The sequence below is a fragment of the Centropristis striata genome, chromosome 15 (genome assembly GCF_030273125.1).
Source record: "Centropristis striata isolate RG_2023a ecotype Rhode Island chromosome 15, C.striata_1.0, whole genome shotgun sequence".
Classification (NCBI taxonomy): domain Eukaryota; kingdom Metazoa; phylum Chordata; class Actinopteri; order Perciformes; family Serranidae; genus Centropristis; species Centropristis striata.
The window spans coordinates 36,731,654-36,746,381 of NC_081531.1; the positions used below are offsets into that span (position 1 = coordinate 36,731,654).

Sequence of the window (14,728 nt, forward strand, 5' to 3'; positions counted from 1 at the left end):
AAAAGACATTAAGTGACCAAAAAGACTAAAACAAATGATTTGGCGACCCCCAGAAATCATCTCCCCCAAGGTTGAGAATAGCTGCTTTTACAAACCTAATAAAGCAAGATGCTTACAAAAATATATACGTCAGTAAAGCAGTCCTACTTATGAACTTTCATCATTATCCACAATGACCTAATGTATATTGTGAAGTCAGCTATGTGTGTGTGTGCATGCAGAGGTGAAATCCATCACAAATGTCTGGTTTCAAAGATCTTTGATGTCTGATAAACGTGTAAGAAATGAATAGAGGAATAAAAACAGGAAGTGAAAAGTCCCGTCAGCAGCGTTCTGCTCAGAATAAGAACCAGAAACATCTTCAGAGCTTTCTCTGAGCCAATGAAGGTCTCAGAGTGTGTGAGTGCTTTATGTGTCTGTGCATATTAGAGGTGAGACTGAAAGCCTCCAACCATCAGAGCTCCATTAGCTCCATTAGCTCCAGCAGCTCTAAAGGCTGAAGGACACGTGGGAGCATCTCCCGTTACACCAGCCTCCATCCATGGATCGATATCTGGGCTAGGGTTCGCTCTCCTGGGCTTCTAATGGCAGACCAGGCCGGAGCCGCGGGGTAATACTATACATGCTGACGAGCAGGAGGAGAGGAGGAGGAGGAGGAGGAGAAAGGAGAGGCAGTGATGAGAGGACAGAGTGGAGAGTGGTAGAAGATGAAAGAAGCTAGTAGCTGAAAACAGAGTAGAAACGGACCAGAAGAAGCAGAGGAAGGAGCAGAAGGAGGGAAGAGGAGGCCGCAGGAGGAGAGTGGAAGAAAACAAGGAGAAACAGGAATGAAGTGAGGAGGAAGGAGCTCTGAGGCCTCCTAAACAGACAACGGATGGAGAGAAACTCATGATGTAGAAGAGAAAGATCACAGGGAAAAGGTAAGTGTCTCTGTTGTCTTTGATTCAGGAAAATAGTTGGATAAATGACTCCCATAATAATGTAAATTAATGAATCTGGGATGCTTTTGTGTTTTCAGTTTTGTTCATAAATGTTAAGCCTTGTTTGTGCATGTGATTGACATGGAGAAGTCTTTTTGTGGCCGTTCGTCCAGTAACCGGCAGGTCGCTGGTTCGATCCCCGACCATGACAGCTTCATGTTGAAGTGTCTTTGAGCAAGATACTGAACCCCTAACTGCTCCGATAACTGTGGTCATGAATGTGTGTGTGAATGTGTGAATGAGTGTAGTGTGTAGTATAAAGCGTTTTGGATAAAAGCGATATATAAGTGCAGCCCATTTACCATTTTAGCATTTATGACGGGGACATGAGTTGTATTATATTACATCTGCAATGCGCTCATCACAAAGTCAGCCCTGCCTCACGGGGCCGATCAATAACTCAGCGTCCTGTCTGCAACAATATCTCAACCTATAAATTGAATTTTGAGAAAGAAATTTGAATTTTTTTCACCAATATGACCATGAAAAAGTACAACCTTGATTCCCAAAAAGTTGGGATGTTGTCTGAAATGTAAATAAAACTGTATATAATAATTTGCTAATCCGTTTTTATGTATATTCAATTGAAAACTAAAACATAATATAATCATAAACTGATTTGTAAATCTACACTTTGCCTTTTACACAACGTTTTGGGAATCGGGAATAAAGGAACAACTTTCTTTTTTAAAGAATATTTAACATTATTATACGTTATATATTCAATGCATTGCATTGGCAACCAATTCTAAAATAAGGAAAATAAATAAAAATAAAATAAATAGCTCAACAAACACCAGTAGTATGTTCAGTGTCAGTCAATAACTGACCATTTAAATAAAGAAAAAAGAAAAATAGAATAAATAGCTCAACATCATATCTAAATCAGTCCAAGCTTAGTTTTCTGCACACAATAATGTTAATAAGCATCTTGTAAGGACTTACAAGGGCCTTATTACTTGTTAATTAATGGTTATTACAAGGACCTTAATATAAAGCGTTACCTATATTTCTAATGTATTCAGAGTAATTTACTATAATATGGCATTTGTACTTTTACTCCAATAAATTATCTGATATCCAATAACTTCCTCCACCACTGACCTTTTTTTGGACTGACTGAAACAGCAAGCACAGATCTGAAATCTCCAAATTTCCATCAGGCTCTTCTGAGAAATACTAAAACAACTGAACTGCTAATATATATAATAGGTCATAAAAACAATAAGTTCTCAATGAGATACTTGTCCCAACAAATGTCCAGCAAACACCCTTTTTGTCAAATTATGGGCTCCAGTTTTCCTGTTTAGCTGAGAAACGGGGACAGTTAAAGGTTCCAGGTTTTGGCTCAGTGTCTCATATGTGTGATGTCAGTAAACAGAGAGGTGATGAGAGGTCAAAGGTCACCAACCTGAGAACAGAGCAGCATCACCAGCTCCACCACAGACGTGCTGGACTTCATACACACCAGACCTGCAGCAGAGAGACACACACAGCACAGTCAGGAACACACACACACACACACACACACACACACACACACACACACATACAGCACAGTCAGGAACACACACACACACACACACACACACACACACACGCTGTCTGGTTTTCATAGATCATAAGGACTCCAGTTTTAATCCTCACCGGTGGGGACCACCCTTTCTAGAGGTTGTAGAGAGCTGAAAAAAATTGAGTAAGCTTGCCATAGCTTAGTTAACCTATACACGCCTTAAAACCTCTGAAATGATGAAGTAAGGTTCTAGGCATGTTTAAATAAGGCTTTACGGGGACATCCGGAAAAACCAGTAAACATGCTATCAGGGTACATCATTTACATGAATTTGCATATTTCACACAGATTATTTGGTGACTACTGGGGACCTACTTTTGCAAAAAACAATTAAATTTAGATCCTTTTCTAAGAAGCTTATTCTACAATTATGGCATTTGCAAGGACTAAAATAATTTTGAGTAGATAGAGACAGTTCAAATTATGTTGAACTTTAATGTTCATATATTACAATGCATTTTTGACCATTATACTAAATGCATATTGTTTGAAAATATTGTCGGCCCAACTTGAATGTGAAGAACTGTGAAGTGAATTATTGTTCAGAAAGTCTTTCCACAATAAGAGTTGTTCTTCACACTGCTTGTCTTTTCTTGTTCCTAACCTCAGTCAACTAGTGTTGTTCTACTACATTTAATGCTACATGAAATAGTGGATCCAGTATTGTAAGTATGTAAACCTATGCTCTAAGACAACACAACAAATTTATTAGCCTGGAGATGAAAAATCTGTGCATCTGTTGCAACACAACAGATTTTTCAGTTCACAATTAGCTAATGTCTATAAATACCAAGCAACTTGTGTAACTTCAAGAACATGTCAGAAAATGTAAATTTGTTAATATTAGCTTCCTTCTCAGTTCTGACTGTCAACCAAGGTAAGTCAGTCCACACAACAATGAAGGCATATAATATCACATACGTACAGGGTTAGTAGCAGACAACTGTTAATAAATGTATATTATTTTCAAGCCCTAATAGTGGAACAGCACGCTGCAGATGCACAAGTTCAGATATTGAAATTGGTATCAAAAAGGAAATAATGCAATAGTGAATCCCTACAGTCAATTACAAAGGGACCACTGTATATTTTGACAACTAGCTGAGACATTGTAGAGAGACACACATTTTAATTTTGAATATAAAAGGTGTAGTGCCACATGGCATTTTAATAACATATTCTGGCCTTTTCTCCCAAAAGCCAATTGCATGCTCTCACTGAAGAACCAGGAAACCTCTCAGCCAAGTTACATTAATGGGGGGAATGCAGTTCCAACAGATTTGGTTGGAGATGTACTTCTTTTAACCATGAAAATGGTGGTATTATGCAAATTCAAAGTAGAACCTGAGGGAAAAAGCAGTTTTAACCTCAACCTTTTAAGCTCAAGAGCACCTGGTACCAGTGGCGGCCACGCCCTCCAACAGGACCCGACATAAAAAGTTACACAAAATACGTATTAGTCCATACATGCTGCACACTCAACCAGAAGACGCCCATGAAGCCACTTCAACTAAAACTCAGATAATATGCATTTCAAAACAATATTGCCATAAGTCTGATGCCATTTATGGTCTGCACACACAACCCAGTTGCTCAGTGAGAGCGAGGCTTAGCTGACAAAATGAGTTAGATTTAGTTTCTCCTTAATATAAATTTCAATAGATCAAATAAGAAGTCAAACCCACTTGAATTGTATAGCTGAAGTTTTTAATTCTAGCAAAGTAAAAATGAAGTTTAAATAAATTGCTGTAACAAAGTAAGTTATTGTTCCACTAATAAGGAACAAAACAAACTGCTCATTAAATTAAAAAAATAAAATAAAAGACTTGGCAGCATACATTAGAACTAAACATCAGTCAGCCAATTACGTTGTTAATAACACCAGAAAGAAACAACTTAAACTTTAACAAAACTTTCCATTTGTAAGCAGTAGTACGGTTGATAACAAAAAACTTCAGGCTCTGCTCTTAAACACTTCTCGAAATCTCTTTCATCTCTTATCTCTTTCACAGTGCAAGTGCAGAGTAATGCACTCATGTGCCTCTCGACCGCCTTTACCTCTGCTGGCTGCCATGGTGTGCTTTAATGTGAGGCCTTACCTGTAAAGAGTAGAAAAACAGATGTTTTCATAAAAGTATGAGGAAATATCTGATGATTGTAACATCACTTGGTTGTTAATCTGAATTGGACTACTTAATGTGTTTCTACCTAGGATTATCACACAAGGGCTAGTAATGTCTTGTCCTGTGTATTAACATATTATTATGGCAACTTTCTTTTTCTTTTTTCACATTTTAATTTTCTTTTATCATAATCTTTTTGTCTGAGATATCTACATCCTGTTAGACCCGCTATAAAAAAATATCACCTTTTGAAGAATGCTTTACAGCACTGACTCCAGATGATGCAGATATATTATATTCTCGTGCTTTGTCAACCTCTGTCTGCTTTCACACATCTTGAATAGACTGTTCTCCATGAGGACATTTCACATACCTGTGCATTCTCTCTTATCAGAGACTTAACTGTGTTTAACTGAAACAAAACCATAAAAGGTGCTTTGTGGGGACGTCGTAAATTTCCAGACTACAGTGACATTTTGCCCCAGTACAATGACTCAATAAGGTTCAGATGTTTCCTAAATATCCCTTAATCATTAGCCACCTACAAGCATTACAGAAAAGTGTTTGGCAGACCTGATGCATAATAGATTCCCCTCTTAATGATCATATTCTTTTCATTTATCTGCATAAAGAAAACAACAGCAGATGTCAAAAGTGACTCGAAGACACTATAGATAAATTTAAGTGATTGACATTAATTACCTGTTGACTAGTGTCCTCTGAACTGGCAGTTTTATCCATCTGGGGCTCTGACACCAGCACAGGCATACCAGTTTCACATGTAGTCATCTGTAATGGTTTGATACAAAAAATAATTGAAATATGTAAACCAATCAGTTAATTTCGTGTAAACATTGCATAATATTTTATGATTTTAATACATTTTCTAAAGGACATGTCTCTTGAGTTAAATGCATGCTAACACAACAGACTAAAAAGTAAGAATTCTACTATTTTCTCCTGCTTTGTCAACCTCTGTCTGCCTTTACACATCTTGAATACACTGTGCTTTGTGGGGACATATCACACATCTTGAATAGACCATGATTCATGGGGACATTTCACATACCTGTGCATATTCTCTTATTAGATACTTAACAGTGTTTAACTGAAACAAAACCATAAAAGGTGCATTGTGGGGACGCCGTAAATTCCCCAGACTCCAGTGACATTTTGCCCCAGGACAATTAATCATCAAGGTTCAGATGTGTCCTAAATATCCCTAAATCATTAGCCACCTCCAAGCATTACAGAAAACTGTTTGGCAGACCTGATGCATAATAGATTCCCCTCTTAATGATCATATTCTTTTCATTTATCTGCACAAAGAAAACAACAGCAGACGTCAAAAGTGACTCGAAGACACTATAGGTAAATTTAAGTGATGGACATTAATTACCTGTCGACTAGTGTCCTCTGAACTGGCAGTTTTATCCATCTGGCGCTCTGACACCAGCACAGGCATACCAGTTTCACATGTAGTTATCTGCAATGATTTGATACAAAAAATAATTGAAATATGTAAACCAATCAGTTAATTTCATATGAACATTGCATAATATTTTATGACTTTAATACATTTTCTAAAGGACATGTCTCTTGGGTCAAATACATGCCAACACAACAGACTAACAAGTAAGAATTCTACTATTTTCTCCAGCTTTGTCAACCTCTGTCTGCCTTTACACATCTTGAATACACTGTGCTTTGTGGGGACATTTCACACATCTTGAATCGACCGTGATTCATGGGGACATTTCACACACCTGTGCATTCTCTCAAATCAGATATTTAACTGTGTTTAACTGAAACAAAACCATAAAAGGTGCATTGTGGGGACGACGTAAATTCCCCAGACTACAGTGACATTTTACCCCAGGAAAATTAATCATCAAGGTTCAGATGTGTCCTAAATATCCCTTAATCATTAGCCACCTCTAAGCATTACAGAAAACTGTTTGGCAGACCTGATGCATAATAGATTCCCTTCTTAATGATCATATTCTTTTCATTTATCTGCATAACGAAAACAACAGCAGACGTCAAAAGTGACTTGAAGACTCTAGAGCTGAATTTAAGAGATGGACATTAATTACCTGTTGACTAGTGTCCTCTGAGCTGGCAGTTTTATCCATCTGGGGCTCTGACACCAACACAGGCATACCAGTTTCACATGTAGTCATCTGCAATGATTTGATACAAAAAATAATTGAAATATGTAAACCAATCAGTTAATTTCATGTAAACATTGCATAATATTTTATGATTTTAATACATTTTCTAAAGGACATGTCTCTTGAGTTAAATGCATGCTAACACCAGACTAAAAAGTAAGAATTCTACTATTTTCTCCTGCTTTGTCAACCTCTGTCTGCCTTTACACATCTTGAATACACTGTGCTTTGTGGGAACATTTCACATACCTGTGCATTCTCTCAAATCAGATACTTAACTGTGTTTAACTGAAACAAAAACCATAAAAGGTGCTTTGTGGGGACGTCGTAAATTTCCAGACTCCAGTGACATTTTGCCCCAGGATAATGACTCAACAAGGTTCAGATGTGTCCTAAATATCCCTTAATCATTAGCCACCTCCAAGCATTACAGAAAACTGTTTGGCAGACCTGATGCATAATAGATTCCCCTCTTAATGATCATATTCTTTTCATTTATCTGCATAACGAAAACAACAGCAGACGTCACAAGTGACTTGAAGACTCTAGAGCTGAATTTAAGAGATGGACATTAATTACCTGTTGACTAGTGTCCTCTGAGCTGGCAGTTTTATCCATCTGGGGCTCTGACACCAACACAGGCATACCAGTTTCACATGTAGTCATCTGCAATGATTTGATACAAAAAATAATTGAAATATGTAAACCAATCAGTTAATTTCATGTAAACATTGCATAATATTTTATGACTTTAATACATTTTCTAAAGGACATGTCTCTTGAGTTAAATGCATGCTAACACAACAGACTAACAAGTAAGAATTTTACTATTTTCTCCTGCTTTGTCAACCTCTGTCTGCCTTTACACATCTTGAATACACTGTGCTTTGTGGGGACATTTCACACATATTGAATAGATTGTGCTTCATGGGGACATTTCACATACCTGTGCATTCTCTCTAATCAGATACTTAACTGTGTTTAACTGAAACAAAACCATAAAAGGTGCATTGTGGGGACGACGTAAATTCCCCAGACTCCAGTGACATTTTGCCCCAGGAAAATTAATCATCAAGGTTCAGATGTGTCCTTAATATCCCTTAATCATTAGCCACCTCCAAGCATTACAGAAAACTGTTTGGCAGACCTGATGCATAATAGATTCCCCTCTTAATGATCATATTCTTTTCATTTATCTGCATAACGAAAACAACAGCAGACGTCACAAGTGACTTGAAGACTCTAGAGCTGAATTTAAGAGATGGACATTAATTACCTGTTGACTAGCGTCCTCTGAGCTGGCAGTTTTATCCATCTGGGGCTCTGACACCAACACAGGCATACCAGTTTCACATGTAGTCATCTGCAATGATTTGATACAAAAAATAATTGAAATATGTAAACCAATCAGTTAATTTCATGTAAACATTGCATAATATTTTATGATTTTAATACATTTTCTAAAGGACATGTCTCTTGAGTTAAATGCATGCTAACACAACAGACTAACAAATAAGAATTCTACTATTTTCTCCTGCTTTGTCAACCTCTGTCTGCCTTTACACATCTTGAATACACTGTGCTTTGTGGGGACATTTCACATACCTGTGCATTCTCTCTAATCAGATACTTAACTGTGTTTAACTAAAACAAAACCGTAAAAGGTGCTTTGTGGGGACGTCGTAAATTTCCAGACTCCAGTGACATTTTGTCCCAGGATAATGACTCAACAAGGTTCAGATGTGTCCTAAATATCCCTAAATCATTAGCCAGCTACAAGCATTACAGAAAAACTTTTTGGCAGACCTGATGCATAATAGATTCCCCTCATAATGATCATATTCTTTTCATTTATGTGCATAAAGAAAACAACAGCAGACGTCAAAAGTGACTCGAAGACACTATAGGTAAATTTAAGTCATGGACATTAATTACCTGTTGACTAGCGTCCTCTGCGCTGGCAGTTTTATCCATCTGGCGCTCTGACACCAGCACAGGCATACCAGTTTCACATGTAGTCATCTGCAATGGTTTGATACAAAAAATAATTGAAATATGTAAACCAATCAGTTAATTTCATGTGAACATTGCATAATATTTTATGACTTTAATACATTTTCTAAAGGACATGTCTCTTGGGTCAAATACATGCCAACACAACAGACTAACAAGTAAGAATTCTACTATTTTCTCCAGCTTTGTCAACCTCTGTCTGTCTTTACACATCTTGAATAGACCATGATTCATGGGGACATTTCACATACCTGTGCATATTCTCTTATTAGATACTTAACTGTGTTTAACTGAAACAAAACCATAAAAGGTGCATTGTGGGGACGTCGTAAATTCCCCAGACTCCAGTGACATTTTGCCCCAGGAAAATTAATCATCAAGGTTCAGATGTGTCCTAAATATCCCTTAATCATTAGCCACCTCCAAGCATTACAGAAAACTGTTTGGCAGACCTGATGCATAATAAATTCCCCTCTTAATGATCATATTCTTTTCATTTATCTGCATAAAGAAAACAACAGCAGACGTCAAAAGTGACTCGAAAACACTATAGGTAAATTTAAGTGATGGACATTAATTACCTGTTGACTAGTGTCCTCTGAACTGGCAGTTTTATCCATCTGGGGCTCTGACACCAGCACAGGCATACCAGTTTCACATGTAGTCATCTGCAATGATTTGATACAAAAAATAATTGAAATATGTAAACCAATCAGTTAATTTCATGTGAACATTGCATAATACTTTATGACTTTCATACATTTTCTAAAGGACATGTCTCTTGGGTCAAATACATGCCAACACAACAGACTAACAAGTAAGAATTCTACTATTTTCTCCAGCTTCGTCAACCTCTGTCTGCCTTTACACATCTTGAATAGACTGTGCTTTGTGGGGACATTTCACACATCTTGAATAGACCATGATTCATGGGGACATTTCACATACCTGTGCATATTCTCTAATCAGATACTTAACTGTGTTTAACTGAAACAAAACCATAAAAGGTGCATTGTGGGGACGTCGTAAATTTCCCAGACTCCAGTGACATTTTGCCCCAGGAAAATTAATCATCAAGGTTCAGATGTGTCATACATATCCCTTAATCATTAGCCACCTCCAAGCATTACAGAAAACTGTTGGCGGACCTGATGCATAATAGATTCCCCTCTTAATGATCACATTCTTTTCATATGTCTGCATAAAGAAAACAACAGCAGACATCAAAAGTGATGTGAAGACTCTAGAGCTGAATTTTAAGAGATGGACATTAATTACCTGTTGACTAGTGTCCTCTGAACTGGCAGTTTTATCCATCTGGGGCTCTGACACCAGCACAGGCTTACCAGTTTCACATGTAGTCATCTGCAATGATTTGATACAAAAAGAAATTGAAATATGTAAACCAATCAGTTAATTTCATGTAAACATTGCATAATATTTTATGATTTTAATACATTTTCTAAAGGACATGTCTCTTGGGTCAAATACATGCCAACACAACAGACTAATGAGTAAGAATTCTACTATTTTCTCCAGCTTTGTCAACCTCTGTCTGCCTTTACACATCTTGAATACACTGTGCTTTGTGGGGACATTTCACACATCTTGAATCGACCGTGATTCATGGGGACATTTCACACACCTGTGCATTCTCTCAAATCAGATATTTAACTGTGTTTAACTGAAACAAAACCATAAAAGGTGCATTGTGGGGACGACGTAAATTCCCCAGACTACAGTGACATTTTACCCCAGGAAAATTAATCATCAAGGTTCAGATGTGTCCTAAATATCCCTTAATCATTAGCCACCTACATGCATTACAGAAAACTGTTTGGCAGACCTGATGCATAATAGATTCCCCTCAAAATGATAAAGAAACAGTCTGTAATAAACACTAATGCTAACTAGCTAACGCTACATGTGCTTTGGCTAGCATCCGTCAACAAGTAGACAGTTTTAAAACATTAATAAATGGCTACATGATACATAACACTGTCATGTATTACACGGTATTTCAAGAAATCCGCTGAATACTTACTGAACACGCCACTTGCTCCAGGTATTCCTTAACATTGAATCATCTCTTCGACGTGTCATGGAGTTGAAAGCTGCAGTACTTTTACTAATTTGAGATTGAACGTGAACGTGCAGTTGACTTCCTCTCTGATTTCACAATAAAAGCGTACAGCCGGAAGTCACAAGTCCCTTACTAGCATTATTAGAAAATAATATACAGAAAACCAATCTGGAATATATGATTAATCTTCTTATTTTAATGGCAAAATACTATATCCATAAATACAAATTCACTAATTAGAAGCCACGTTTTATTGATTTTACTAATGAGATCAAGCAATACAATAAGTAAAACTAACAGCACTTACATCCCAAAAGGTTTTTTTTAAAACTTACATCTCAGTGCAGTGTCAGGTGTCTGACTCCCCCTGATGTGAACCGGGTGTGGGAGGCTCTTGCCTTGCCTCGCCCACCGGGGACGCATGGGACGCAAGGAAACCAGGCGAGGAGAGGAAAAGTTTTAATGATGGCGGCAGCGGGTCACAGCTGGATCAGCTGTCAGTTGGCTTTAACAGCTGTAGACATGCACTAATAATAATAATAATAATAATCATCATCATAGTCATAATAATAATAATAATAATAAGTGTTTTCTCTGTTTAACAATCACCTGCACATGAATAATAACCTGCATTCTGTATTTATACTGTGAACTGTGTCCTGCTCAGGGACACAGGAATGCCTTTATATGATTTATTCGTTGGTATTTGCGTCTGTATAGAATACCGTGGTGATAAATTCATAATATAATATCCCAGAACGTGATTGTGTTGTGTTTTATTAGGTGAGATGATTAAGGGAAAATATAAATGTAAACTCAGATCAAACCTGCATTCAGGAATGTGAATGAAAAGTGTTTCTTGCTGAAACACTTCTTTATTTTCTTTTTTTAAACTTGAAAAGTATCCATAATAAATCTAAATGGGCGAAATAACAGATAGTGAAAGGGAAAAAAACTTCTAGAATGATCTTTATTTACAGTTATTATAAATGTAGAAAGATGTTTGTGGTCTTTTTGTTGTTGAGACCCACAATAAAACAAATTATAACTACAAGGCATATCATAAGATAAATATAAAACTTGTGAGTGACACACTCAACATGAATAATCTGTTCTTTGTCTTCACTCTGTTATGAAACTACAGCATACATTAATACACAGGACAAGATATTACTATCTCTTGTGCCATAATCCTAGGTAGAAACACATTTAGTAGTCCAATTCAGATTAACAACCAGTAACCAACCAAGTGATATTACAATCACTTGCGCACTCAGTGCTATTGGTTCCGCATGGCATTCCTAGCTAAAACATAACAAGTCCCTCAATGAACTCCCCAGCTAACATGCTTCCTTCTCATCCACATCCACTCACTTCCTTGCTCTGCTGCCTGCGACATGTTTTTAGCTGCCAGTTTCAAGCTCCGTCCACGAATACCCAAGTTGCTTAGCAGAGCAAACACAGACTTTGCAACAAAACCACGAAAGCCGACTTCTACCGGTGGTACACAAGCCCTCCAACCCCTCTGCTCTGAATCTGCCGCTAGCTCAGAATACCTATTTTTCTTGCACTCGTTGGCTTCCTCAACTCTGTCTTCCAAGGGGACAGTGAGCTCAATAAAGTACACAACCTTCTGTGTATCAGACCACAATAATGAATCTGGTTGTAGCTGGGAGCTAGCAATATGATACGGAATGGTTAGCTGCTCGGTTGAGTCAGCCTTCAAATTCCAGTCCTCTTAGCTGTCCTATCTGCTACTTGGACTTAATTGAGTTAATTTTCCCTCCCTCACGTACAAATTCAATTTGTCTAACCTCCTTACCAGCAACTGAAGAATTTACTATTTACTATATACTATTTTTCCTCGAGTGCAGCTGCCAAATGTTTCAATACCTGGTTGTGATGCCAGGTATAACACCCTTGAGAGAGACTAACCTTACACCCTGACAGTATATGCCTGAGTGTAGACACACTGGAACACAGTGGGCAGGCAGGACCCTCACCCAACCACTGATTTAGGTTTTGCAGAGATGGCAGAACATCATAAGTGGCCCCGAAAATAAATCAAATTCTGCTTGCCTCCATGCTACACAACTCTCTCCACTTCAAAATTCTCTTTTCAATGCTTTCCCAGTTCACCCACTGTCCCTGCTTGGCCTGAGACACTGCCTTAGTACATCTTACTACCTCCTGATGATGTATGTCTTCTACCACCATACCTCTCTTTTCTTTTGCTCTTGCCTTAGCCCACCCAGTTTTCCCAGCACACAGTCCTAGGCCCCCACGGCTATGCTGCACCTGACCCACAATGTCTCTGTGCCTAAGGGCTGCCTGACCCTGCTGCACTGCATCTTTTGGGTTCCATTTCTTCCCCGTTTTAACCATAGGCCCTACACCTCTAACCACTGGATCATTTCCAGGCTAACCTTAGCACACTTGTACTCCTTTGACAGGCTAGATATTGGCAACTCCAATATACCTTCCCCATACAAGGCTACACTGCTTAGACAGCGTGGGACTCTGAGCCATTTCTAATAAATTAGTTGATGATCCTCTCCAACTTTTCTTTGAAATAGGAACCTCACACACTGTCAGTGGCCACATCAGCCTCGGCAACAACCCAAACTGCAAACACCACAACTTTAACTTTCCTGGGAGCCCTGACTTATCTATGCCTGAAATGCCTTGAATCATTTCCTGTCTCAACTCCTCATATTGGCCCTTATCGCTGAGGCTTGCATAATACCACCTTCCTAAACTTTTAATCGTTTTTTCTGTCACTGTTGGTATTACCTCCCCGTTTATGACAAACTTCTTGTCAACAATCTTCCCTTTAACAACTGAGATATTCCTAGACTTACTTGGTTTCACCTTCATTCTGGCCCACTGTAAATTACTATTTAACTTATCCAACAATCTACTGGTACATGGAGCTGTTGTTGTGATAGTCGTCATATCATCCATATAGGCCCTAATTGGTAGGAGGCGCAGCCCTCCCTGCAGCTTTTCTCCACCCACTACCCACCTTGAGGCTCTAGTAATAACCTCCATTGTCATAGTAAAGGCTCGTGGGGAAATTGTCCATAATGCCTATCTTCAACTGTTGCCAAGCAGTAGTGTACTCTGCTGTCGTAAAAACAGAGTTGCAAATCTACAAAGTAAGCTCTAACTAAACTCTTTATACTATCTGGTACTCTAAAGAAATCAAAGACCTACCATATCAGACTATGTGGCACTGACCCGAAAGCATTTGCCAGGTCCAGGAAAACCACATACAGGTCTCTCTTCTCATGCCTAGCTGACTGGATCTGGTGCCATGCTGGTGTGCTCTAAGCACCTGGAGGATCCTGGGATTCCAGCCTTTTGCACCGAAGTGTCAATCAGCCTATTCTTTTCTAGGTAGCTAGACAACCTCTGTGCTACATCACTATAGAAAATCTTCCCCTCAAAATTAAGTAGGCTAATAGGTCTAAATTGACTTATCTCTTCAGACTCCCTTTCTTTAGGAATGAAGATTCCCCCTTCTCTACACCATGCCTTAGGTATAACCTGCTTCTTCCACACTATCTTCATCAGCTTCCACAAATACAACAACACATCTGGCACAGACCGGTAGGGGACTCCATTCGGCCCAGGGGCTGAAGAGGCCCTTCCACGCCTTACTATCTCCTGAACGTCTTTCCGTCTTGGTGGGCTAACATCACACTGGCTGTCTATCTCACCAATAGGTGGCATATCGGGGGGAGTGGTAGCTCTCTAAACCTTTCCTTATCTTTGTGCAC

At 38.5% G+C, this 14,728-nt stretch overlaps 1 protein-coding gene across 3 annotated transcripts in view; it reads right to left on the reverse strand.

The window, feature by feature from the left end:
- Nucleotides 1–14,728, reverse strand: part of nbeaa (neurobeachin a) — a 182,056-nt gene that overhangs the window by 27,248 nt on the left and 140,080 nt on the right. For all 3 annotated transcript variants that reach the window (XM_059351421.1, XM_059351419.1, XM_059351420.1), the window contains one exon: nucleotides 2,392–2,453. In XM_059351421.1, the coding sequence (XP_059207404.1) occupies nucleotides 2,392–2,453 (62 nt within the window). The remainder of the gene's footprint in view (nucleotides 1–2,391; nucleotides 2,454–14,728) is intronic.